At 42.5% G+C, this 26705-nt stretch overlaps 1 protein-coding gene across 3 annotated transcripts; it reads right to left on the bottom strand.

Moving 5' to 3' along the window:
- Window positions 1-223: 223 nt before the first annotated feature.
- On the bottom strand, window positions 224-26410 carry arhgef1b (Rho guanine nucleotide exchange factor (GEF) 1b). 3 transcript variants are annotated; one of them, XM_062399891.1, is made up of 31 exons: window positions 26306-26409; window positions 22046-22129; window positions 21801-21914; window positions 20812-20910; window positions 19704-19746; window positions 19458-19563; window positions 18621-18761; window positions 16334-16363; window positions 15424-15535; window positions 15165-15240; window positions 14911-14940; window positions 14291-14491; window positions 13624-13774; window positions 11690-11848; window positions 10165-10355; window positions 9930-10076; window positions 9515-9597; window positions 9071-9196; window positions 8814-8928; window positions 8057-8157; window positions 7808-7882; window positions 7647-7722; window positions 6876-7043; window positions 6693-6780; window positions 6493-6600; window positions 6304-6356; window positions 6050-6193; window positions 5805-5927; window positions 4751-4935; window positions 4227-4331; window positions 224-3388 (listed from the first exon to the last, which is right to left on the bottom strand). In XM_062399891.1, the coding sequence occupies exons 1-30, from the start codon at window positions 26330-26332 to the stop codon at window positions 4260-4262; spliced, it is 3228 nt and encodes a 1075-aa protein (XP_062255875.1). In that variant the 5' UTR covers window positions 26333-26409; the 3' UTR covers window positions 224-3388; window positions 4227-4259. The 3 variants fall into 3 exon arrangements, with proteins under 3 accessions (XP_062255875.1, XP_062255876.1, XP_062255877.1); XM_062399892.1 differs by lacking the exon at window positions 14911-14940 and having other exon boundaries at window positions 26306-26410; XM_062399893.1 differs by lacking the exon at window positions 11690-11848 and having other exon boundaries at window positions 26306-26402.
- Window positions 26411-26705: the final 295 nt, after the last annotated feature.

Genomic DNA, 26705 nt, shown 5'->3' with positions numbered 1-26705 from the left:
AAAAGTTATATGTGTCTTAAAAATACAGGAAGTACATACATCTTTGAGGGGCACATCTCCATATAAGAATATATCTAAGACCTACATATGTCATGTGTATGATTTTGTTTATTGGATATGGGAGATATAGCATATGGTTAAAAATTTAACAACTCTTTATCATCCAATTAGCTCATGAGAATATATTTTATAACATGAAAACTGACTCATAACTACACAAAAGAACGAAACAGGTTTTTATTTCCCCAATTTATTTAAAAACATTACGAATTAAAAAAAAGCAAACGTACCACAATTTTCCTTAAGTTTACATCATTAAAGAGCCTCTTGCACAATAAAAATCAAAAACCCAAATACACAGTATAGTTCTTGCATATTCATTGTATATATATATATATATATATAGGTGAGCGGGCAGTTGCCTACATGACAGGAAGCAGTGTCTTTTTCTGTACAAGGCAACACTGGAGGGCTCAGATCTCATTGCTGTAACTGAGATGGACACAAACACAGCATGATGTAAAGGCTGGGCTCCAAACCCTGCAGCCAACCAATCAGAATCCTGGGATGATCCCTCAACGCTAATTGGTCTTTCATCGTCCAGACAGTTGACCGGAGCGACAGTGAGTGTGTTTGTGGACTCGAGAGCCCTTTGAGAACCAAGTGGTGCCTTGTCAGAACAAGGCACCACTCTATAAATACATTTTCTATACATCTAGGTATTTGTATGTCGAATACATGAGGAAAATCATCAGGAAAAGAGACAGAGAGAGAGATCGAGAAGTGCCTGTAGTAGTCGTTCGGCCGGTGAAGAGCGAAGACGTTCCACCTGCAGTTTAACGGTTAAAGAAACCTCCCTGGTTGAGATCATCTCTTTATAAGCAGGGTCCCACTCATAAGCAGAGCGGAAACGCATTTGCATCGTAGTTCAATTTGCTCAAGTAGAGACGCGTTACAGACAGGTCCTGTCTCTCTCACCGTTACAGCTAAATGCATAGTGTATATATATATATATATATACACACACACTTACAAAAGCTGCTTTCAAAAACAATGAAAACAAAAAAAAAAAAACAGTAACAAAAACCTCCCCGACCCGTTTAAGTACATCGAATGAAATACACATCGTATGGAAGATCTGTGTGGTAGGAATAGGTGACCATGCTATCAAGAGAGGTGAGCGTGTTATAAAGAGGTGTATGTCACTAATAAGCTTAATGAACAAAATGAGGGGGGGGGGGGGGGGGTCATCTAATTTATACTTTCTCTACATTTTTCTCCTTCAAAATATCAGTTATATACAATTTCTATGAGGAAGACACAGGGAGAGCTGGCGCTTATGTTCTAACAGTTTGTGATGCTCAAGTGACTAATGGACCCATCATCACACACAGCACAATTTCATACTCAGGTCACACAGGAGGATTTTTTGCAGTGGCAACAACGATGAGGCTGCGAATCAGGAAGTTATCGTAGCACAGAAAAGAAGAATACGACGGCGCTGGAATAAAAATTGTCGTCGTCCTCCTTTCCAATAGACTCTCAGCGTTTCCTCTTCATCTGGCTTCACCGTCTCGTCTTTCTGCTGCTGGATCAAGTCCCATGTGTTCAATTTAGCACCAGAAGTGTCGACAGGGTTTCGTATCGAGGACAGAAAGACAACAACTGGTGACAGTTACACACTGACTGACACACGCACACACACACACAGACGCTGAGGTGAAGACATTCACTCGAGCAAGACCTCTGGGATTTACAGATTCAGTTTGGTCGTGAGGCGCAAAGCATCTTTTCTCATTATTTTCATACACATACATTAAAGAATGGATAACCAACGACCAATCCTTTGTTCCCCTTTGTGCTTCTGAAATCCCTTCACCTTCTGAGGTCGGGGGAGAGGAGAAGCAGCGGAGTGACGGGCTAACACACAGATCCAACAGATGTCATTAAGAAGATTACAGCTTGTGTGAGTCTTTGGTCCTGTGTTCTGCCCCCGCTTCGAAATGATATCATCATGATCATAATAACAATCATCTGCTTGATAAAACACAAAGACTGAGCTCAATTTTGATACAAATATTGCTACCAGGGAAGAATGTTGTGTTTTTGTAAATTTACGTAATGTAATAAAATGTATAATCTGAAGTCACAAATGTGTGTGTGTGTGTGTGTGTGAACGTGAGTCAAGATTTCTCTTCAGTACAGTAAGTGCAAATCCTAATCTCCTGTTTTCTATTCGTCTTCTCCTGACCGTCTAAGCTGGTTTCAGATGAACCAAAGCAACAAACAACCTCTGAACTCTCTCTCCCTCTTCTCATCTTCTCATCTTCTCTCCATCTTTTAGTGACACATTCTCAGTTTGCCTTCCTATGTTTCCTCTCGTCCCTGACACATTGCTTTGTCTTTTGGGCCCGGTTGCTGTAACAGCTCTACCCGGGCGAGGCGACTCACTGACCTGACAGGACTCAGAAGAAAGAATAAATTAAAAAAAAAGAAAAAAAAGCCGATACATACATACAAACAAGTCTCCATTATTAACAGCATGATTACCAATAGTGACTCTATTCATAAATGGTTGCATTTGTGACCTAATTACAGTAAGAACCCTCCAGAAAAAGCACCTCCTGAATTAAAAAGCTCTAACACACACACACACACAGAGACACACACGTCCTGGCATGCATGAGGGCGTCCTACTCGAAGCCCACCAGCAGAAAACAATGTGTCAAATTGATTTGATCAGAGGAGAAAGTGCATCTTTGTGTAACTTTGGCATAGAGTAGAAATAACACTATATATCAGCAGTAGTATTTCAATACATCTTCAAACGTCGCATTGGCCCTGCAAGGCTTCCGAACTGGTGCAGCTAAATTGGCAAGGAAACATATTGTTTACTGTGCATCTGCGTTTGGCATCAGTGTGAATTGTTTTTGGAGCCTGCGTGTCTTTGTGTGCGTATGTGTGTTACAGCAAAACGTGATCTGTACAATTTGTCAGGGAGCGTCCCTCTCTCACGGCAAAGTATTGCTTCTGTTTTGGCACCCCTCTCTGCAAATGCAGCTTCCCACTCAAAAGTAGGATGTCTTTTTTGTTTTTTTTGTTTTCTCTTTGTATACCTCTCTACCAAGCATGCACGCAAATACACAGACACACATGCACACACCTCCCATGTTCTGCCATTGAACCACTGCACACAGCACAGAGCACAGAGCCCCCCCCCCCCCCCCTCCCCCTCTCGTCAGGCAGAAAACTTCCCGCTCGGCCGTAAACAGCTGGGACACAAACAAATAAGGCAGCGTGGGTCCAGGCATGACTTCTGGAAGTTTTGGAATTTCCAGGGAAGCCTTTGAAAGTCACTCTTGCACTCCAAACCAGCACCAGTGAAAATCTAGAGAGAACAAAAGACAGTGGGAAAAGATGAGCTGTGCAATTACATGTAAAGTCTAAAAAGAGTGACGATGACAAGGCTTTAATTTCCACTGGGACTGTGGAGGCGTGTCCCCTTCACATCTCATAATCAGATTTTCCTGTTCCTTTCTTTCACTTTATGATTTGGATTTGATTTATTCCCTAAGATCTCTTCCAAGCGGTCTCTTCAGACGACGCTGGGAGGAGGAAAGAGTTGATAAAAAGGTTGATCTGCTCATGTAGGCGACCCGCAATCGTTACCATGAGCTCAGACCAATTAAGCTTTATCAGTAGCAAGTGAGTTGGAAGACTTTTCTGGCTGAGCTTTGCCTCCCAGGCTGCACTCAAGCTGCCGTATCTTATTTATGGAAGTTGTTTGGGCCAAATGCAGCCTGATAGGAAGTCTGAAGATAATACTTAGTGCTAAAAAATAAATAAATACTCCTTCCAACTCTAACAAATTTTTTAAGATGGTTAATTAGATGTTCAGTTAAAATAAATGATATTTGTAATGTTGCATATTTCATCCCTTTATCTTATTCTATTGTTATTTATTTCTCTGCTTTGTATGAGGTCAGATTTCAGTTTACTTTATGCGCTGCTTTGTGATAATAAGGATAATTAAATGGAGATTTTATTGACCAACACCATCGTCATTTGTAATGGCTACGCTGCTCAAAGAAAATAGCTCCAAATTAAATGATTATTATCTTTTATCGTCTGACTTCAAAAAACAATCCTACGCACTTGAGGATGAATGACGATACTTAACGAAATAATCACAAGCATCAAAGTAAAACACATCTCAGTGGTCTCACCTAGTGGCCAGCAGGTGGCGTGATGGTGTCTCGCTAGAAGTTACCACCCTCCAGCGAGAACCTGGAAAGAGCCTCCTGCAAGCGGTCGTGTCGCTCCTCAACAGTCTGCAACACACAAAATCAATATCATCAAGGACTCGCACACACGCGCACACACACACAATCCTCTTAACATCCTCTCTTTGTCGACCCTGCTGTCTCTGTGACACATCCCATTGCAGGCGCTGGACATAATAGCCATTCCAGAGAAGTCCAATTTCACAATGCAATTTTCGCCCGAGCAATAACAGCAGTGGTTAAATGGTTTTCTACTCCCTAGTTTCTCTTTGCTGCCATTTTGGCCCCATTTGTCTCGAGTACATCATGGCTTGCTCCTTACTCGAGTTATCTTCAGTGAAATCCTCCATCACCAACTCAGTCTTTTTTGCAGCTTCCATCTTTTGTTATGTGCCTCCTCTTTATCTGCCCCTGTCGCACTACCTGCTCACACTTCTCCTCTATGTTCTCTCTCTGTCTGTTCTCACCTGTAATCTCTTTAGATGTTCCTCCACACTGTGGAGCCTCCTGCACACTTCCTCCATCCTCTCCTGGGACAACACCAGCGGCGCGCTTATGCTCCTCTCGTCCTCTCCTTTCGTCTCCGCATTTTCTCTTTCAGAATTCTCACCGTTCTCCTCTTCCGCCCCTCTCTCTGTCGTCTGGTTTTTTTCTATGGACAGAGACACTTGATTAAAATGCATCTGTAGTCTGTCTCAGTTTCAGTAGATTCTGACCAATACGAGTAATATTCAACACAAATTCTTGACTTGTAAAGGTTTCTCGTCACAATTTACCTCGATCAATTTAAATCAAGATCGATGAACTTGTCTAAACAGCCATTTTAGAAATGGGTCTAAAAATCCTACATGAAGAATAAACAAGATGAAAATGGATTTTGTTGTTACACTAATTAATGACCTGGGGTTTTCCAATCACGAGGCACTGGAGCAATTATAAAGACGATCAAAAATATTTGGACTTCAAGGCCGAGAAGTTACACAGCCGAAGGTGCTGCCAAAGTAAAACATGACATTTAAAGGGACATTTTCAACAATAAGACAAGAAGATAGGTATAGTTTTTTTTTTTATATATATGAAGCTAAAGCTAAGAGAGACTGGAAGCAGCAACAGTTTTACAGTTTAAAGCAGTTATACCATGTTTGCTGTCTCCTTTATTTAAACATACAATATGTAATTTAGGCCGCTGGAGGTTCTCCCAGTCATAACAATAACAAAAAAACAAGTTTGATGAGATCGTGAAGCAGCGCAGGATCATGAGATATCACGACTGGAATGCAAATCATGTTCACAGATGAAGTGAAGTCTCAAGCTTTATTCATTTGAAGCTGGAAAATTTTGTATAAAGTAGGTTTCAAGTCCACAAAATGTATCACCGGTCTAGTTGTGTTTCGACATTTACATTTTTAAGAATTCTAACATACATGTTTAAGAGGACGAGCAGAAGTGATGTCGATCTTCTCGGCTGCAAAGCAAACAACACAGTGTCAAACTGTTCCTTCTAAAAACCCAGCGACCCACCTGTTGATTGACAGCTCTCCACTTCTGGACTGGGCGAAGGCTCCTCTCCGCTTTCCTCCTCAGGCTGCGAGTCCTCCTCCGACAGACTGATGCTGCCGACCAGAAGCCTTTTCAGCGACATGACTAACAGATGAGACAGATGCAGTGGTGTCATTAGAACAGATAAGCTAAAAGGAACGCAAGGAAAGATAAGAGTCATAAAAAAATAATAAACTCGTTAAAGGGTGAGGCAGACTCTCATTCACCTTCATCCAAAGCACTGTTGGCAACCTTCTCCTGATCACTGTTGGAGTGGCCTATCAAGTCAAAGCCTTCGTCTGACAGGAAATCAATCAGCCTGTGCCTGGGGTCTGAGGACTTGTCATCCGTCAGGCTGTCCTTATCTCGATCTGCAGACAGACACCAGGCTTAACTTTGCCGACAGCTATCAGAAATGTGTAAGAATAACAAATTTGTGCTGTTTATTAAGTGTTTGGCTGATAAAGCTCTGCGGTCTCACCACTGCTGCTTTTCAAGCCTCCATTCTCCGTCGGGCTCAGAGGGGCAGTCAGCCTGACCGAGAGAAAATGAGAAAAGAAATGAGATATTCTGAGATGGGCGAACTTTGGTGGCCGATGAAAATATCTTGCTCTCAACAGACGTGTAAACACACACACACACACACACTCACACACACACAGATACATACGTGGAGGGACTGAAGGGAGCTCCTCCACTTCCAAGAGGCAGATTCAACCTCATGGGTGCTCCGCCCTTCTTCAGATCATCCACTGCTGTCTTTATCACATCGGTCCAGCTAAAAAAAAAAACACACAAATAAATTCATTCTGTGATTTCCCTGCAGAAACAACAGTGATTAGTGTGCGTATTTCTCTCTTTGACACTCACGTCCTCATCTCTCCGACAGACTGAGCCACCAGTTCATAGATCTGAGCACCGCTTTCCCAGGTAAATATCACGTAGAAGGCCTTTCGATCTGTCAGAACAGGAAAAAAACAAACACGAGGCTGACTGACACTGATCCCGCAAAGGAAGTGACCCGTGTGATATTTACTGCTGCGTGCCGCTTACCTGTGGCCACCTCACGGAGAAAGACAGAGTCGAGCTTGATGATGGGGCTCAGCATCTGCTTGCCCTCCTGCACGGCGATGTTGCTCTTGCTCTGGCACTTGAGGACCATCTTGTCGTCCTGCCTCTGGAGGAGCACCAGCAGGTCGCCGAGCAGCACACACTGCACCTCTGAGACGCAGATGAGAAGGAGACGCAAAGAGAGAGACGCCAGACGAAGAGATGTGAACAGCGTGAGATAGGCGGGTTCTCTGGTATTTGATTTTTTTAATTCCTCATATCTTTTATCCTAATGCTTCATTACAGTTCATTATATGTATTTATTACAATTTTAAAATGCAGTTATATATATATAGTTTATGATTTAATTTTTTAGTTTGACAGTGGTTTTACATTCTTCCTCGATCTATTGTAGTGCATTTGTTTATCTGAGCTTCGAGTTGATGCATTTAATTGTCCTTACAAAGACAAAAAGGGTTGAATTGTATTGAATTGCAAATTATTCTCTTTTCCAGAACTTTTTATCATAATTTTCTGAAAATCCCAAAGATAAACCCTTGATCAGAGTCATATTTGCCTGTTGGAAAAAGATCAAGCGTATCTTATTATATATAAATAACTGCAATAAATTTTAGAGTGGGCTTGACATAATAAATTGATCAAAGAGGTTCTGCAATTTTTATAGGGTGTGAAATGTTTGTTGTCTCTGTTACTGCAAAGTATGGCAGGAATAATGGCAGGCTATCACACACACACGCACGTAAATGTATTTACCAATTCCCTTCTCTTTTGTGACTTTCCAGGTCAGAGGACCCTCATAAAGCATCTTCTTCTGAGTCAGGTCGATGTTCTACAGATGACAGAGGGAGCACAATGAAAGAAATGCAACAAAACTGAAGGATGGAAACAAAACTTTTGCTGAAATAGACCCACACCTTATATTCTGTGTAAAGCTCGTTACTTGGTTTGAGCCCTGACGTGTCCAATCTACGCTGATAGTCCTTTAAAGCCTGAGAACAGAGACAAAGACGAGGGGTCAGAAAGAGGACGGACAGCACAGCTCTGAAGGAGAAGTTGTCTTAACAGCCAGAGACCTTCAGGCCTCAAAATGAATTTACTGGACTCCAATTGGTGCTCAATCACTGCCTAAACGCGTGTTGAGTGATGGATTGTGTGTTTCTCACAAATAGGTTCTCCATCACTTTGACCTCCTCATTGACATGGTTGAGGATCTTTCTGCAGCACTCTGCGCTCTGCTGGATCCTGTCCTTCTCCTTCAGGTCCTCTGTGGAGAGACAGAAAACAGAGTTGAGGAAAACAGGAGCGCTCACAGCAGAGCCAAAACAAAAGCCATAAATCACGAACGTACATGAGGATCTGGGACAGGCAGGAATCGATTGTTCAAATGTTCTGCTTGTGAGTTGACGTAAGCGCTGCAAATACTGTTCACATTTATCCTGTGTTCTGATTCAGACTGCCATCTAGGATTTAGAAGAATGATCATCCAAATATTTTGTATTTTGACCTACGAATATGTCATTTGCTCTTCAGAAGGACCCTGGCCAGTCACAGAAGAAATATGACATTTTCACATTCATGGTTTGGCAATAAGATTAAACAAACATAAAATAATGGTAATGTTTGCGTAGTTCAAGATTGTTTATAATTGAATATAATATTGCTTCAAATAGTTAAAAATTGTTGAAAAAGAGTGATATGTCATTTTAATTGCTGAAATAACAAATACAATTTAACTATCAGCTTTCTTTAAATCTATGTTTAATATCATGAATCCTGATATAAAAAAAATGTGTGATGAGGGGATTTTGTCCATTTAGCCTGCCTCTACCCACATTTGAATGATTAGCATAATTATGTCACCGGACACTGAAAACAATACATGGTAACCGATCTAAATCACACACAAAAACAAACACACACCTGTGTTCTTGGCAATATTCTCCAGAAGTAATGGATACTTGGTCAGTCTCTGCATCTCTATAGGAATGATGTCCTTGAGTTGAAGCCTGCGGCACTGAGGCTTACTCTCTGCCTCCTGGGATCAAAACACACACACGCACACAGACGGTCAGAATGAGAACATGCGTCACTCGTGAAACTCCCTCTGTGTTCCTGCATCTGTGTGTACATCCATGTGTTTTAAGCTTTTATGACATAACAGTCTGGGTCTGGGTTACCTGTATGAAGGAGTTGAAGCGCGTCTCTTTTTTCTGCCTGCTCTTGATCTGGTCCAAGGCCCACGACTGGTGACTGCAGAACCGAGATGTCAACTTCTGGAACCAATCCCCCTCTGGGCCACCAAACTGGCACATTCACAAACACATACACACAAAACACGACAGTCAGTCACCGTGCCAGGAGTAAAAGATGAGCAGAATAGAGATGGGCAGAGGAAGGGAGGTGGAAAAGAAACCGAGTAAACGCTGTCAACTACATAATTGTATCGCTGTTACAGCCAATATTTTACTTCCATGGAGAAAATAGCTTGTAGTATTTGGCACAATTACTGTCAAATCAAGTTGTGAATTACACCGTCAGCATAGAGTCTTCCTAGAAAGCTAACACAAACACAGAGACAGAAGAGTAAAGACTATATAAACAAACAGATTATGATGACTCACCCTGTTGAGCACTGTGGTGCTGATGGATTTGATTATGAAGTTGTCGTCCAAACGCAGTTTTTTCAAGCTCTCATAGAAGTTATCTGGATTCACAGCCAAATACGGGACAAACAAATACACAATTCAATTTTAAACTAAAGCAACAACAACTCTTGTATAACCGGTCAACAAAAAGGACTGAATCACTGAACTCTCTCTGTGGCCTGTGACTTAAACAAAATGTCATTGATGTAATTAATACATATATAACTTTCTATCAGATTCTTCACTGTGTGTTCAAATGAGACTGGTTTGTGCATTTAACATTATCACAGCAACTTGTACAAATTTCAAGGGTATAAATGTTGTGTGCAGGACGAGTGCAACCTTCATGTGTCTGACTGGGAGGATATATAACACTTGCAGCAGCACTCACAGTGCATTTCAATGATCTCGTCCAAGTTGGGGAAGATGGTGGCCAGCTCAGTGGAGCTCAGGAGCTCCTCTCTCTCCAGAGGCTTTGAGAAAACCATCTGAAGAACGCTTAACATCCTCACATGGGCGTGCTCCGTCGCAAACAACTCTGAGTGGGAGGAGATACGGAATGAGCAATGTTATAAAGATCCTCAATTTCTCTGCACATCTGTTTGCTTCATCTTTCCTCTCCTCACCGTTGATGACCTCCTGCCTCTTGGTCTCCTTCTTGCTAAGGCGGGACAGACCCTCAGGGGAGGCCAGCTCCCTCCAGTTGGTAGGGTCGTGCTCAAATTCCAGGAGGCGCGGCTCCACCTCCTCCAGCTGCGGGGTGGGGCTGGTTGGGGAGTGGCCAGGCCCTTCAGGAAATAAAAGTGGTCCTTCGAAACTGAAGAAAGAAGGAAGCGGAAGAGTTATTATTTTAGATTGGTAATTAGAGGTTTAACCAGTATTGATCCAGGTGGAGAACACTGGCTGTACTTCTAAATATACCCCAGAGATGTATTAAAGCAACGCTATGTACTTTTTTACTGATCAACAGCGCCCTCTGCAGTCACATTTGGTGATTAAGTGGTTTTCAACAGAGAATAGATGAATATTCAAGCTCTGACTGTACGACCACTCACTAAACTGAAACTAAACTGTGAATAATACCAATAATTCCCAGATTCCTTTTAAACGTCTTCTAAATCTAACTTTGAACTGATCTAAAATTCAGTAGAACTCAAACTTAAACTTAAACCTTCTGGGCCTGATTCTGGTGGTTTAAGCTGTGACTTTTCTTGCAGGAGATCATACCCACATACCTAGAGCCAGAACAGATATTCAGGGTGAAGATTGAGAATAAAAGAGGCTCCCTGTTTTTCAAGTCAGTGTAACGTCAAACTAATTTAGAAGAGGCCATTTTCAGGTAAAAAAGTTGCATAGTGTTGCTTTAACATTGGATATTCTTCCAGATATCTAGTAGTTGAGCTTTATACTAATATCATGGACTTATTTCTGCAGCTTAGAACCTTACTGGTTGCTTTTAATCTTCTAGCTACTGAGAGCTTACACTGACAATTAACAAGCAATGGTTTAGGGTCAATCGAAGTGAAACTTGAGCTAAGGCAATTAACATTAAACCACACGATTAAAAATACAGAGCAGAAAAAATAAAGAGATAAAAGTAGTTAAATATCTGAAATATACTGTTGACTCAGGATCCTTTACTGTTTAAATGATGTTTCCCTGCGAGTCTTGACATTTACAGTCAAACAAACAGTCAGTAAAACTTTAATAAACAGCTGCACTTTGTGTTTACCAAATGGTCAATAAACATTCCACCAGAGAGGCAAGTGTCTGACCCCCGCACTGAGAATGAGCGTGTGACTATTACTCACACCCTGTCAGCCACAGCAGCCGAGTCAGTGAATCTGTCGGCCACATTAATTCATTTCACAGGAGTCAACAGACGCCTGCCCTTGAGAAATACCTAATCCACATTAACTGCCACCTATTCAAATGTGCCTCAAACTGATTGTTCTGAATGAGCCAGGTACATTATATCCATCATATATATATATAATATTCTCATCCAGTCATTTTGTATGAAAAGCTTTCATGTTATTTCAGGATTGCTGCACTGATTCTGAGACGGATTTCAGGTTTTGGCATCCTGTCTGTCCCTTTGGTGCACCTCCACAGCCACAGGCTTTAAGAGGGGCGGTTTGTCCATCTTACGGATGGTGGTGGGGAGTGAGCGGAGCAGGTGATGTTGCGGAGGAAGGCGGCTGGAGGTCCACATCACTACGGGAGCGGGACTGTTTGGCCCGGGAAGAGCCACGGCGACGGGATGAGTGCCGGTCCACGCGAGCACTCTCGCTACGAGTCACTTTCCTACTGTGGGGAGGGAAGGTGGGAGAGGATGGTGGGGGGAGGGGGGGGGTGGATGAGAAATAGATAGGGACAGATTGGAGGGAAGTGGGATAGAAAACGTCCAAAAACGGACAGACGGATACGAAAATAAGAAAAAGGGGGACAAAGGGAAAAAGGAACACAAGTGTAGAAGGAGGAAAGAAAAGAAGAAATTCCCGAAGAGAAGGAAAGTAGAAGAGAGAGAATCCGAGCCATATGCAGTCAATGAAGACAGAGATTTATATTAATCATGATGGTGAAGAGGAAGAAAAATAAGTTGAGGTACATTAGTAGAGGATTTACCATAAAAAGGTAGAAAGTAAAATCACATAAACAAAAGATAAAAAAAGAGACAAAATGAGTGGCAGGCAAATATGCATGATATCTGACATGCATATATTAGTTAGACAGTGAAACATATGTTAAGAAAGTAGTCCTGTATTGCTTCTACGCTGCATTCTATGTGGAACCAAAAGGAACTTGAATAAAAATCTAATAAATCTCCAACTTCACACAACATGCTTCCACATCCACTAGAAAATATAGTACAACTGATCTCAACCCATAAAGCTACTTCCAATTCCTTCACAAGCGTGTTAAAATACTTAGCCATGCAGTGTGTTTGTGTAATGTGTATGCACCCATGTATAGTCTGTAACCAGGTGACTGTAATGTGATGTGTGTGTGCATGTGTGTGTGTTTATGTCTGGATCAGTCTAAGAAGTCCATGACTCTGTCAAGGCGCTGACACCCACCTTGTCATCCGTCTGCAAAAACATGGGGACACCACATTGTTACACACCCACCTTTATGCAGCTATTGTAAAGCCAGAGAAACAACCACAACAATGTAAACGCACAACCCCCAAATATGATTCTCGAACACCTGAGTAGATATGATGCCAAAGCCCCTGACACAACATGTAACCGCACACACACCGTGGAGACAAGCGGGACAAAGGACGGGCCCTGGCCAAAACAGATGCAGACACCTTGAAAAGCACATGGGACGAACGACAAAAACTATCTATATGGAATGGAATTAAACTATTAATGAACTAAATAACATAAAATAGATACAAAATGTTAGTTTTCCTTAAATTTTAAAAGCACTATACAAAATGTTTGTCATCTGTCATCAGTGCTGCATAACCGCAACATCTATAAATGTCTCGGCATCCAAGAAATCACCAGTGTGTTCCCACGATACCATAAAAAAAAAAAAACACACAAGAATTGCACAGATAACATCTAACTGCAACAGAAACTGAAATGAAGCTCTGTAGTCAACATAAGGAGATGCACAACAGGACACATGGAAGAAGACAAGTGAGACAGAACGGTATTAGGAGGAGAGTGCGTGTGCCTCTGTGAGGGAGAAAGAAAGGAAAGGGCATGAGGGAGAGGGAAGGCAAAGGGCTGGAGGGGGAGACCGGGTCTGGGTTCACCTGGTGGGAGTCCTCCTCAAAACTGCAGGCTCTGTTAGGTAGCGAGCAACGGGCAGCGAGACAAAAGCTTGCACAAGGCAGGGACAGACTGCTGGGGAAGCTTTACCATGCTCCCTCAGCCTGAGCACTCCACACACGTTTAGCTCCCCCCTCGCTTGTTGGCTCTATAGACTGAACACCTCCCATACAATCTAATTATGATATGATTACAATCTCTAATCCTGTAATTGCTTATAATCTCTTACTGAGTCACTGCACTGCGGTTATAATGAGACACCCTTGATGCTGCGCTCTTTATTACCATCCTGCTCACCTGTCTTTCTCCAGATTCTCCTCTGTGGGAGTGTCGCTGGGGGAGACAGGCTCCCCAATGGTCAACCCACCCCCGAGTCCGACGGGGGACAGATCCGATCCCGTAAGGGTACACAACAGAGTCGGAGGCTCTAAGCGATTGCTTGAGAGGCCTGAAGGATTAGAAAAGGATGGAAGAGAACAAATGAGGGGGTTATGTACTCTAATTATATGAGTCTTTCATCCAGTAAATTAGCAATTATACAGTATATCTCTTCAACAATAACATACTGATGAAGTTAATCTATTTTTTTTACAAGATATTCATACGAGGGTGGAATAATTTATATAATTTTCCACAAGAAAATAATGATGCTTCTCACTGAAAATGCTGATACCACATTTTTAGTGTGCAAGTTATAAACAAATAAATGTTTTAAAAGCAACCATTATTCACGTCTCCTGCTTTTACATTTACACTTTGTTCATTATTCATTGAATACTTTATACTTAAATTGAAAGACTATTCTCCCTCATTATGATATTGACACTTTAAACTGAAAATAAAACAAAGTTCAGCTCACAGCGAGGTAGCAGAAACTTAAATGTTACAGTTGGCCAGTGAGTTTATCAACAAAAGTGTAATATAATTCGACCCTGATGATAATTAAATGCTGAAGAACTCTTGCCATCAGTGTTAGACAAATCTGGGCTGTTGGCGGTGCTGATGCTGCCGCCTGAGCCGTCACCGACTTCGAGCCCAGGTACAGACGCAGTGCTTCCACTGGAACCCGACTTCCTGCTGGGGAGGGAAAGGATTGGGGCTTCGGTCACGGAGCCTCTGCCGGGAGCTGGACCCTTACGCTCCTGATTCACTTTATCCTTTTCAGCTGAAGAATGGAAAGAATACGATAAACATAAGGAGAGCTACAGACAACACAGATGCAGAAAAAAACACTTCAGTGAGTGAGAGAGACGAGAGATTGTGTGAGACGGACAAACAGACGAGATGAGTATGATGATGCAATCAGGGCCTGTGTAGTAAACATGAGGGTTAGTTTGGTACCAGGGAACAATCACCACCTGTGCATGAATTAAATGTGCAGTGAATGAGGTTTTTCTGCTGATTCTAAACTGCAATTAATTCTTCATATAACCACCATGAAACTTAGAATCAACTTAACAGGGGCCCCACCCACACCCCCTCCCAGTTTGACTTGGAACATGCAGACATGCTTATGGGTTGATTAGTAAGGATGTGACCATTCTACAGGTGAAAGAGAGGATGGGAGCTCTGGGCGATTTGTACCTTCAGCCTCCATTTTAGGTTTGACCTCAGCTGTAACAGGAAAAGAGTGCAGGACACAATGTTCTCATATCCAGACTGTTTATAGACATCAACATGTAAAGATACTTCACGACTTATATTGAAATATTACAATAATGCATTATTACAAATATTTAGTTAATAGCCTACATACATTTTGAGATCGCAATTAATTAAAAAAAATCAGAATCAGTCAGAATTTGGAAAATGGGGCTAATGAGTGAACAAATACATACTGTTGCCTGCAATCCAGCTGGGGATGCCAGGAAACACCCCCCTCGGCTTGCCTTTTGTGGACTCATCCTTCTTATTCTGCAAAAAACAACAGGAGCGGGTGAGACAGAAGGTCAAATTAAAAGACGTGTATGGGTTGCGGAAATAAAACGACTACTCCACCAAGATTTAATGAGGGCATAGTGCAGTGCAGTTATTGACCTGCCTGATCACTGTTTTATTAATTCATTTGCTTAAACAAACAGGAAAGGGGGTGTTTACCTTCACCAGCTGCCTCCTGAAGAAGCCTCCTCTGGACTTCTTACTGTCGGCGGCTCTGTTTTTAACCCCCAGGTGCTTCATGTAGTAGGCGACCGCTGAGAAGATGGATTGGCTGCAATACAAGTTAGAGTAATGTGTTCATTAATGATATCTGATAGGGTTTGTTGTGTTAGTACCCTTTTGTTTCAAATTATTTTGCAGGAACACTTCAAAGCGTATACATTCCTAGTGATGCTTGAGCTAAATGAATCTATAAGGAAAAATCTTATATGTTCAGTAGAGTGTTTATTTTCTCTGATGTCACAGATGGTGATGCTGAGACAAAGTGAATATGTGTGAATGTGAGGATAATGGGAGAATGGACAGATGCAGGGAAGGAGGGGAAAAGGGAGGAGGATCATTGAAGATGTCCAGAAAGGAGGGAGGAGTTTGTAAATTGGAGGTGGGTGAACTAGAGGAGTTGAGGAGAAATGTGAGGAGTTAGGAGGAGCCTCTGGGGATGTGTACTTTCAACAAAAGTCTCTTATCGCTAGTCACTGCACAGTTACACAGAGCGCACTTTCTGAACACAGGGACAATTCAACTTGAAGAAGTTGAAAAAAAGGACTCAAAGGAGAAAAGCGTAAAAACCCAAGACATGCACGACAGCTTTTAATAGAAGTTCTAAATCAAGAAATAGAGAAGTTCAGCTCAGTCACTTTACGAGAAACTGTTTTTTTTCTATACATTTATATATACAAATGACAGACGTGTTATAGTGAATCATTGATGCACTGAAGACTATGCAAAAACGTTGTGGTCTGACCACACCCAAGCTTAGAAAAAAAGCATGCAGAGACCAAATGACATCATGCGCACAAACATCCATTTAGAAAGAACACTAATGCAAATGTTGCAAAGGTTGACTCACCATTTTTCTTCGTCCGAGACGATCGTTGGTCTGAAAGAGAAGAGACAGATGTGAGTGATGTTGCTCCTGCAGACATGTTTAAAAAGCAGCGTTATCGTGCAGTATCAGGCTCACCTCTTCCTCTTAAGTAACATTATTCCTTTCTCTTGCCCGACTGATTATAAGCTGTGTTTTGGGCCGGTGGAATCGGTAGCGGCTAAGCTTTTTCTGATCCAACTCAAGGCTGACTATAATGGTGTTGTGTTCAGAGCAGATGCTATTGAACATATTCTTAAAAAAAATGAATAAAAAAAAAAGCAACAAAAAAAAGATCAAAAAAGTGAGAGATGCATCAAAAGCTGCACCTCTGTTCGCGCTAAAATAAAAAGATTTGCGAATAAGTCAAACTATTGTCTCCAGACTGTCTAAAGGGGCGATCTGCTCTGGCTGCTCTGACTCACTGTCTGCAAAGGGAATTCCAAAAAACGCTCCAACTCAGCGGAAGTGTCTATTTAACCATGTTTTTGTCTGATGCAACATGCAGGCAAGACTGTAGAAATTGGATACTCATGTTTTGTTATGAACATAAAGGGTGGGAGGGGTTTTCCCAAGGATTCCCCCGGCATTGTCCAATCAAATGGTGCGATGGCCTTGTTCTCGTCTGCGCAGAGACCAATGAGGGACAGACAGGGGCGAGGTCACTGTGTTGTGGTCTCGTGAGGAAGGGGGGTGCTTCGGGGGTGACCGAGTGCATGAGTGTGGGAGTATGTCAGAGCGAGGGGGAATAGAGAGATGATTGTCGGGGGTTGAATGAATGGAGCGAACTGAATGAAACGTTTGTGCGACGGCTATAAAGATCTGACTGTGTGATGGTCAAATAGAAAAAAAGAGCCAAAAGCTGAATTGTAGTGTCTTTAATAAAGTCGGCAATGTGTACTTTCTCTGTCTTCACAACAGACAGCGGGATTAAATCCAGAGGACGAGTGTTTCTTGATCGAGACGCACCTCCTTTTCGTTTGTGTTCACTTCCCCCTCTTCTGACAAGATGAAGTCAGACAGTGTTGTGCCCTCTCCCTGGCCTCCTCTCCCTCTCTGTCTGACTCGCTTCTCGTTGCGAGTCTGACTCGCTTCCCGTGGCCAACTGCGATGTGATAACACATCGCAGTTGGCCACGGGGTCAAGGATAGATTATTTTTCCCCTAGACCTCTTGCTTTCTTTCTTAAACTGTGTCCAGGGCAGGAACTACCCAGCCTCGATAACCCTCTGGCCCTTTCTCTCCCCTTCTCTCTTCCGATGTGTCTCCCCCTCCACCCTTCCCTCCTCCCTCCGGTTGGCAGAGTGTCAGGGGAGAGCTTTCCTGCCAGCGTGGCACTGCTGACTCCATCTTTTCCTCTTGGCCTTTTCACTTCCTTCGTGCTCAATTGTGCCCTCTTCTAATCATTCGGGCTCTGTCGTCCAGTAGGCTTGATTTTCTTCATCGCCTGCTGTATTTGTCTCTGTGTGTTGTATTACATTGGTTATGTGCATGGCCGATATTGACTGTGCCTACTGTGGAGCCTTGTAGGAAGCAAGTGCCAACTTCAGAGGGAAGACATCTGATTTTAAACGGTTTTGATGGACCAGTCGTTGTCCAATTTAAAAGATAGAGCAGCAGGTTTGGGGAAAATACTATTTTACGCTGTGCAATCACTGTTTCAAAGTATTCTTTTAATAATGTTGTCATGACAGCTGTGTTGTTGTTTTCTCATGTGTGGAAATTGCATTTTATTACATTTTTTCTGTCATCTGTCAAATTTGGCTAGTATTCATAGATTTTATGAGATCAGAATGCAAACAGGAATACAGAGTTCTAGCTCCGAGTTTAGCTCCTCTGGTTCCAAAGCTCCTAAAACCTTCTGGTAGAAAAGGGCTCTGTTGCTCAATTTTGAGGGAGTCTTGGATTATTTCACGATGTAAAACAAGTTTGAATTCTATTAACTTCTTGTCTGAGAATTGTATTTTTGTTGGTAAGCTTGTGCTTCAAATGATTTCCCAGTAAACGTCAGTTGCTTTGGTTTCAGCTCCAGGCACAAAAAACATTAAGCATACGTCATCCAACCCAAAACCCAAATTTAACAGATTTATACTGTTGTTTTGATTATTGTGTTTCCCCAAATATAAAATGTCTCATCTATGAGCAATACAGGTGACAGGATTGTAACCTGTGTCTGTTACATTTGAATTTGAATAACACATCAACATATTTATGGTAGTTTTTTTTGTACAGATTATTTAACACTGTCGTGAAAATTAGGCAGGAGCACTCACTGTGTCTCAGACATCTTGTCCAGCAGGTTCTCGGCCACAGACTTCTCCTTCATCTCCATCGGAACGCGGTCGGTGGGATAGTGGTTATCCACATCGAGCAGCTCGGCCTCGTTGGGGGTCATACCCATCATCCTCTTCTGCCTGTGCAGCGCAAAGCGGAAAGAGGCAAAAGTTGGACGCATTAATGAAAATAATATCTATCCAGCATAGAATCAAACAAGCAAACACGTAATGTAGATGGAGAGGGCTGCTCATAACAGATCCAGGTCACCTTAGAGTGCAACTGACTAGAAACATTAATTCAAGAAGAAACACCTACATGTGTTTCACATTAGCTTATTTTTTGTTTTGAGGTTTCATTTTCCTAAACAGGCTGAATTAATTGACAGGGTGCGAGAAGAAGTCTTGAGTCATAGATATTTGCAGCAGCTTAGCATATGAGCAGGTTCTTGGAGCAGTTTGGATAAAAATGTAAATTCTGACAAAGTTAAAGAACGCAATGCCTTTGATAATGTTAGGATTATGATAAAATTATTGTTATTTGTCAAATATGAAAATTCAAAGGTAGGTTTACTTGGGATAAATTCCTCTAATTTAAATTTGAACTATTTTTTCACAATTCTCTCTCTCTCTCTGTCACTCTCTCCTCTTTGCCTTGAAATTAAGAATCTTATGTTCTTGTGTCCTGGGTTTCCGATTTCCTGTAAACCACAATTAAGAAGTGCTTTTGCCACTGTGGTATTAAGGTAAAGTGAGCCTGCTTGCTAGCTGACTGACTTGCCCATTTTAACATTCATTAACACTCAAAAAGCCAAGCAGAGTTCAGGAGCTTCTCACCTGAAGTCTTCGAGCTGTTTGGCCACCTCAGACGCCTGCGCGCTTTGAACATCCTGAGCGAAGCGTTTTTGGGTTTCCTCGGAGAGCAGATCTGGACGAGTTCGGTCTGAGATGAAGCAGAGAGGGAGTGAGTGGGACGACTGATACCGACAGGGAGACACCCAGTTGAGTTGTGCACATATGGCAAAGAATATATAACAAAGTTTCAACAACGTTAAATAAATATACAAAAGGACAGTGACTTACCCAATTCACTGGATACATTAGCTGGTACTGACACTCTAAGAACCTGTAGTGTAGAGTAGATACAGAAATAGAAGCATTATATATTTAAAGCAGATATTAGGCATGAAAGTTTTTATAACTTGTTTTTGCTTTGTGGGTATTTTTTCTTTGTTTTGTGTGGAATGAAGAAATGATATTGAGTCGTGGAAATGAATGCAGTAGCTAAATATCACCACAAGGGGTCATTTGAACACTAGAAATAAAATTTAAGAAAAAGAAAACAGAAAAAACAGCTATTCCAAATGTGAGATGCAGAGTTCTGTCACTGACATGAAAACCACCAGATAGGCCGACTTTAAGTCAATGGGTTTACAAAAGAGAAAGACTTTAAAAAAAGGAGAGAGCGGCCAAGAGAGGATGGTTCCTCCTGAAGGGCTTTCCCACGATCCTGACAGGAAGCTGTGGGGTCGGACGAGACAGACAGGGAGATAGAGCCGCACAAGCCGGCAGACAGACGTGCACCGTGCACGAGCTCTGACGAGGACATATGACAAAGATTGCCAGGTATGCAACAGGCAGGAATGAAAAACACAGACAGAGCAAACAGAGCTGACACACACAGCCGGGGACTCACAAACAAACCATGTGCACACAGTGTACTCGTCTCTTCCGAGTCCTAATTATTATAATAATTACATCTGAACTGATACAACACTGTAATATTGACATGGCCAAGGCTGCTCTTTTTAGATTTGTATATGTTGCATGTCACCAAATGCTAAATAGTAACAGGAATTCTCTCCAAAGCTGCAACACAACATAATATATTAATAACTATAAACTCAGAAAGTGCTCCTTAGAAAAATGGTTATCCCAAATCACTTCCTCTTCGAGTGCATGAAGAAAGCAACAAAACCATTGACAAACTTAATGGTCGGCAGCAGAATAATAGTTTGCAAGTAAGTCTCTGTACGTCCCCGCCTCTCTGCCCTCACGATATTTTTTCACACACTCCTGACTAACATAACTACCACTATTATATCTAAAGTTAACGTTCACCTTTTTTTGTCCCCAACTTTAGGTCAGTTCTGGACTTTCTTACAGATAGTCAGTGCAGTGTGCTACTTACTGCACCCTTGTCCAAGAAGGTGTTGTAGAACTCCACAAATTGCTTCTTGGTCTCTTTGGCACTGAGGGTCTTGAAGATTTCGGCATGGAGGTAACAGAGCTGGGAGAAGAGAAACAGACAGGATCCAGTGAGTGCTGGTGAATGAGGGAAGTGGGACTGTAGTTCAGTTTATAAAAAAAGAAAAAACAATTCACCAGATGCACTTAAAAGTCAACATGCTGACACACATCAACTTATCAATCAGACAAAATGAGGATTTATATCATACTGACAATATCTGATTAAATAATTGAATGTCATTGTCATCAGCCAAAATATTGCACAGAACTCAAGTCTCTGTATGTTATTGAAACGCTATAATAACTTTTCTATGTGGGATCCCAAAACTGAAAGCAGCAGACAGAACAAGCAGCCACTGCAGTGACTTTAGTGTAACACTTTCAGAAAACACTGATGTTGTGATGGAAAAGGAGGAAAAAGGAAAAGAGAGATCATAGGGATGGAGGGAGGGCGTCGACTCGTGGCTATAAGACGTGTAACAGTACCTGGGGTAGGTCCCCGAGTCTGCATGCGGAACAAAGGGGAAAGGACAGGCACGCTTTATATCAGCACTGAAACATGTAGTCCCTCAGTCACACACTGTTGTGACATGACATTGTCACAACATTTTCCATTTCATATTCCCAGAACCTGAAGTCTTATATTGTTGTATTCACCCTCTCTGACTGACAAAACAAACATTCCAATTCAACTGTTGATTTATTTTCTTTTAAAATCAACTTTTTTATCATTGTTTGACACCTACACATTAGAGTGCGGCTCGTGGGGCAACCAGGAGAAACACACAACCCAAACCCGACAATCACTTTTACAGGCAAATGCAGCGTAAAACATCGTATTGATAGTCCACATCGAAACCACATCGACTCTCTTCTACCTACTCACACACAGATAAAAACACACTGGGTCACAGGAGGTGTAATTCTCACCATGGGAGCAGGGTCAAACTGTAGAAACACATGTTGCATGAAGACCAGCAGGTGTGTCGGCCGATCCTTCAACTGCTCTATGCTGTTAAAGCGTAAATCCTGGTCCTCCGGCGTCTGTGAGAGGCAGAGAGACAGAGGAGGAGAGAGAGAGAGAGATAGAGAACGTGAGGGCAAGACAATGATAATGAGAGATGATAATAAAATGACATTCAGCTGCCAAGAGTCGCCGTATTTGATTCACTCACATCATTCAGATCATTCTCGAAATCCTCATCTTCAGCCCCGATGATGCTCATGGCTGGGTTAGAGCACTGAGCCCCAAACACACCCTGCCATGGAGGAGGAAAAGGAGAGAGAGAGAAAGAAAGAAAGAGAAATGGAGGGAGGGAGAAAGAACAGGGCAATTAGCAAACATTATGTGCTATACTTTGTACTGGCAGCATATCTCTCATCGACATCCTGAGCCCCTGCTGATAAAAGTTTGGACAAAGTGAACTTTCCAAGTGAAAAATAACATCCAAGCAGGGAAAGAGGGAAAATGTCCCAGCATTCAGTGTGGCCTCATGGAGAGAGAGAGATGTGTCATATTGTTTATAAGAAGGATCCCATTCATGTGAGCTAACTGAGGCAAATGGAATATAAAGGTTTGACTAAAAGTTGAAACTGGTCTTTTTTCATTGACAACTGAATTTTGTTATGCTTTAATAAATAATGTATTTAAACTGTGATTAGAGAATCCACTGGCAAAATAAACCTGATTCTCTGTATGAATAAATGATGAGGCTACTGGGATACTGATATTAAAGCAATTAGAAAAGATGGTACATAATTCTGGGAATTTCATTAGGTGTCCTCTTCCCTGAGGCTGGACTAAAACATTCAGTTCAGGTATTAAGCTCGGGGTGAAATGAGTAACATGCTGGGGAATTTCTCTCTGAAGTTTGTCCAAACTTTCGCTCTTCAAAATTATTTGTCAGACGAGGAAAACTCTCCTCAAGCTGCCATGACAGGACGTAACCCCCCCACCCCTGGGTCTAACGGATCTGAAATGGAAAAGGTTTATGCCTTTGAAATCCACAAATGGGAAGAAAGAACATCGGAACGGGTGACCAACTTATCCCCACCCTTCACACCCCTCGCACCACTTCCCCTGCACACACATACACACCCAAAAAACACAAACAACACGTTGCCACTGCATGGAGTCCCCTATACGCCGCAGACCTAGAGCCGCCACCAGGGAACACCCAAACACACATCAAGAAACCAAACAGCTACACCGTACAACATTTACCATTGTCCACTGCTGTGTGTGTATGTGTGTGTGTGCGTGTGCAGAGGGCAAAGAGCCAAAGAGGTGTGAGGTGACTCAAAGTACTGCGAGGAAAAACTGTCACTGTGGAAAATAAAGTTCTGACAAACAGTTATTGAGGAGACCAAGACCTGAGTAGTGGTAAAGACTCCTTCAGCAGTGTCCTCTTACTGTAGTTATAGAGTCAAGGCAAAACACTGAAGGGATTTCTGTTCAGGCCCTGAAAAACAGGAACAACCTGCCTGAGAATATCTGCTCAGCTGAGAATACTCTCTCTGGTCCGGATTTCTGTTCATTCTGGTCCCTCTTATTCTGTCCAGGCATTTTCAGGCACCATATTTGGATCCTGTCTCGATTTATTTTTTGTATTGGACTGTTATCGTTTCATGGGACTTTGTTTTTGTAAAGCACCTTTTACATATAGGCTGTAAAGCAACTTAGAACACTGATTTAGAAATAGAATTGTGTAATAATTGATAACTTATATGGCATGAAGATAATAATGTATCAGTCATCGAATATTATTCTATACCAGTTATACTGAGGTAGCTGAACAGTAGTAAATATTAAGACACAAGGTGACTTTAAATGTACACCATCTATATATTTTTTGGGGACAATTAATACTATACAAGAGTTCTGATTGGATATGTAGACTTACTAATCGTTTAAAAATGTTTTTGTTCATTTTAACATTGTTACACCAATACACCAATTATGGTAAATATGTGATGTGTGTGCAGGCCACATTGTCACATTCACAAATAACTTGGTGGTTAGAGTTTATGAGAAAATGCGACTAAAGTGACTGTGTCCACAACCACAATAGTTTCACACACTGGGTGAGTGCAGTATGTGGGTGTCAGTGTGTATGTGTGTGTACAGTGGTAAGCAGGAATGCTTTGAGGTCAAGGTAAGTTTTTGTACAGAGACCAGAGAGGAACAGAGCTGTTAGTCAGAGAGAGGGAGAGAGACAGACAGAGAGAGGAAGGAGAAAGAGAGACAGAGAGAATGTGTTCATTCATGGATTCATGGTCATATCCAGTGGGCTGCAGGGTTGAGAAAGGCCTGTGAGAGAGCGACATGCGTAGGAGGGGTTAGCTAAACAGAGCGACGCAGCACTGTCAGGGCTGTGAACGCACATCTGTATGTACACACACACATACACACAAACACACACCGAACACACACACCGAACACACACACCGAACACACACACACACACACACACCGAACACTTAACCAAAGTGTCCAACGCCACCAACAATTATGTCACCAAGACAACCACAGCTACGACTGGCTGCCGCTGCCAAAGCAGATACGGCTAAGTCCTGGTGGAAAGATAAAATGCTTTCACTGTTCGACTCTGGTTCTAATGATGTGAACCAGCCTTAGGTCTGTAGAAACTCATAGACTGTGTGCAACAATGGATGATGTGACAGCTCCCCAAAAGTGTTCTGATCGTACCCTGGTGGCTGGCTGCTGTATAGGTCATAAACTCCACTTCCTGCTGGGTTAGAGGATGGGACACGGTCAAAACAAAAATAAAATGTCCTTATTATTGTAGTTGTTCTTGTTATTTAAGGTGATTTTTCTCACACTGATGTTTATTCCAGAGCATTTTTTCTTCGCGAAGGTTATTTGGTGCAATTAAAACGGGGTTAACTGTTATGAGTGGCGGTCAAGACGAACTCGTGATCGACTGAGTGCATGCATCAGTGGAACCTCGCTGCCATGGCTACTATTTCTGGATTGGCCTTTCAGATTATCCTGGAGCACAAGCTCAGAGTCTGGTTTTGTCCGAGCTACAGAACAAAGTCCAAATTGTTCAATTTACCATGACGTAACACCAAGGAAATCAGTGAAGAGACACATTTTAAAAACCTGGAAGAAATTAATAATTGGCATTTTAGATCTAAAATTAATCAATTGTTGCTTAGCTGTGAAATGGGTGGTTTTCTGATTAACTAATCGTGTCAGCTCTAAAAGTGAGTGTGCCAACAGTGAATGATTTCTGTTTCTCTTGAGTGAGCTGCCTTCAGTTATGATGTGAAGCAGAACATGCTTCTGAGACCTTGAGGAGAGCAGACTCCTTTTCAAAACACTGCTGCTCCTCCTGCACCGCGATCGCAGCCTCCTCGTTACAGGAGATGCTGAAGCCAATCCCCTGTTATTGTTATGACTCGGTTGATAGCTGAGAAACTGCAATGCGCGTTCATACACTGAGATATAAATTGAAGCAGGCAGGGGGAAGCTAATTGCGGTGCGGAGGCAGGGAAGGTCAGCGCCACTCTGAAATTTAAAGAGCAAGGGATTGTGGAGGGCTGCAGCAGCAGCAGTGGGAGCCTCCTCTGCCCAGGAAGAGCCGAGCGGTGCATTCCAGCATATGGCACGGTGCAGACAACAGATGGAGACAGTCTGTGAGTTTCAGGAGTAACCAGACTCTCTTCCCTTCACCTTAATTAGCACATGATCGCTGGCTTAAGCTCCGAACTATCAGGGTCCATCCGGGCTGATTTAGAGGTGGTTGGGGGGGGGGGGAGAAAACACTACAAGTATATAGTGTTTGAGCAGAAAGTCACATAAGTGCCGAGATCAGCTCCTGAGAGTAGGCAGCTGCCCCCCACCCACAACCCACAAACGCCCATCCCACCGACACCGCCCCCTCCCATCACATTCCAGGACTAACTAAGTGTCAGGTGGCATCAATCTGATGATAGCCATCAAGCGTACGTGCCTTTGTGTGTGTGTGTGGGTTAAGACTGTGCACGTAAGTGGGAGGGAGCCATTCCTATGTGATTGTGGGGAGCTGCCGGTGAACGTATGTGTGTAATGTGTGTGTGTGTGTGTGTGTGTGTGTGTGTGTGTGTGTGTGTGTGTGTGTTCTATGACAACTGGTCTTTACAACAGCATTCCTCTTCATCCCTGACCAGGCCTGAGGTCTAATACTACGCCACTGAAAATATCCAGACACCTGTTTCCTCATTCAAACGCAGTAGCAGCACAGTTTAGCATTTCATATTTCCACCAGGTTACACACGGCAGCCTGATAACAACCAAGTCACTGTTTACATCAGCTCGTGCAAAAAGCCAACGTCCTTTGTAAAACCGTTAAGTCGTTGTTTATTGCGTAGCTGTTTCAGTGAAAACCCATCTGGCCAAGAAGAGACGAGGAGTCAAGCTGTGACCTCACCCCCCAGTGGGCATCTTCAGGGTCCATGCCGCAATCTGAGGAGACCACACGTGTCGCTCCTGTGATGATGATATGATGGTGACTGTCAGAGGAGAATGTGGTAAGTTTGCTGCAGCTGGATCAGGTCAGGTGAAGGTCAGGCGTGTTCATCAGGTGCTTCTCAGTGATAGTCGACCTACAATATGTATGAGTTAATCATCAACAGTGAGGATTCCTTCAGTTTAATGGCTCAGGTTTAGGGTTATAGATATTGATGCACTTCTAGTTTTAGACATGTGAATCCCAGGAGACTACACAGTGACAAACAATATAAGATTTGACCCAGCAGTTTTCCAGACAACAAACCCCATCGTCACATGATCACATGGTCTGAGCCGCACTCACCCCTACTGCCAGGAGA

Source organism: Platichthys flesus, chromosome 11, assembly GCF_949316205.1.
Source record: "Platichthys flesus chromosome 11, fPlaFle2.1, whole genome shotgun sequence".
NCBI classification, from domain to species: domain Eukaryota; kingdom Metazoa; phylum Chordata; class Actinopteri; order Pleuronectiformes; family Pleuronectidae; genus Platichthys; species Platichthys flesus.
This window is presented reverse-complemented; position numbering and strand designations above follow the sequence as displayed.

Coding starts and splice junctions, on each gene's coding strand:
- arhgef1b (XM_062399891.1), bottom strand. CDS start 26,332: ATGGACCCTGAAGATGCCCACTGGGGG. Junction 14,941..15,164: donor CAGCTGGATTGCAGGCAACA/GTATGTATTTGT, acceptor TTCCTGTTACAG/CTGAGGTCAAACCTAAAATG. Junction 10,077..10,164: donor GAGGCAGGAGGTCATCAACG/GTGAGGAGAGGA, acceptor CCTCCCACTCAG/AGTTGTTTGCGACGGAGCAC.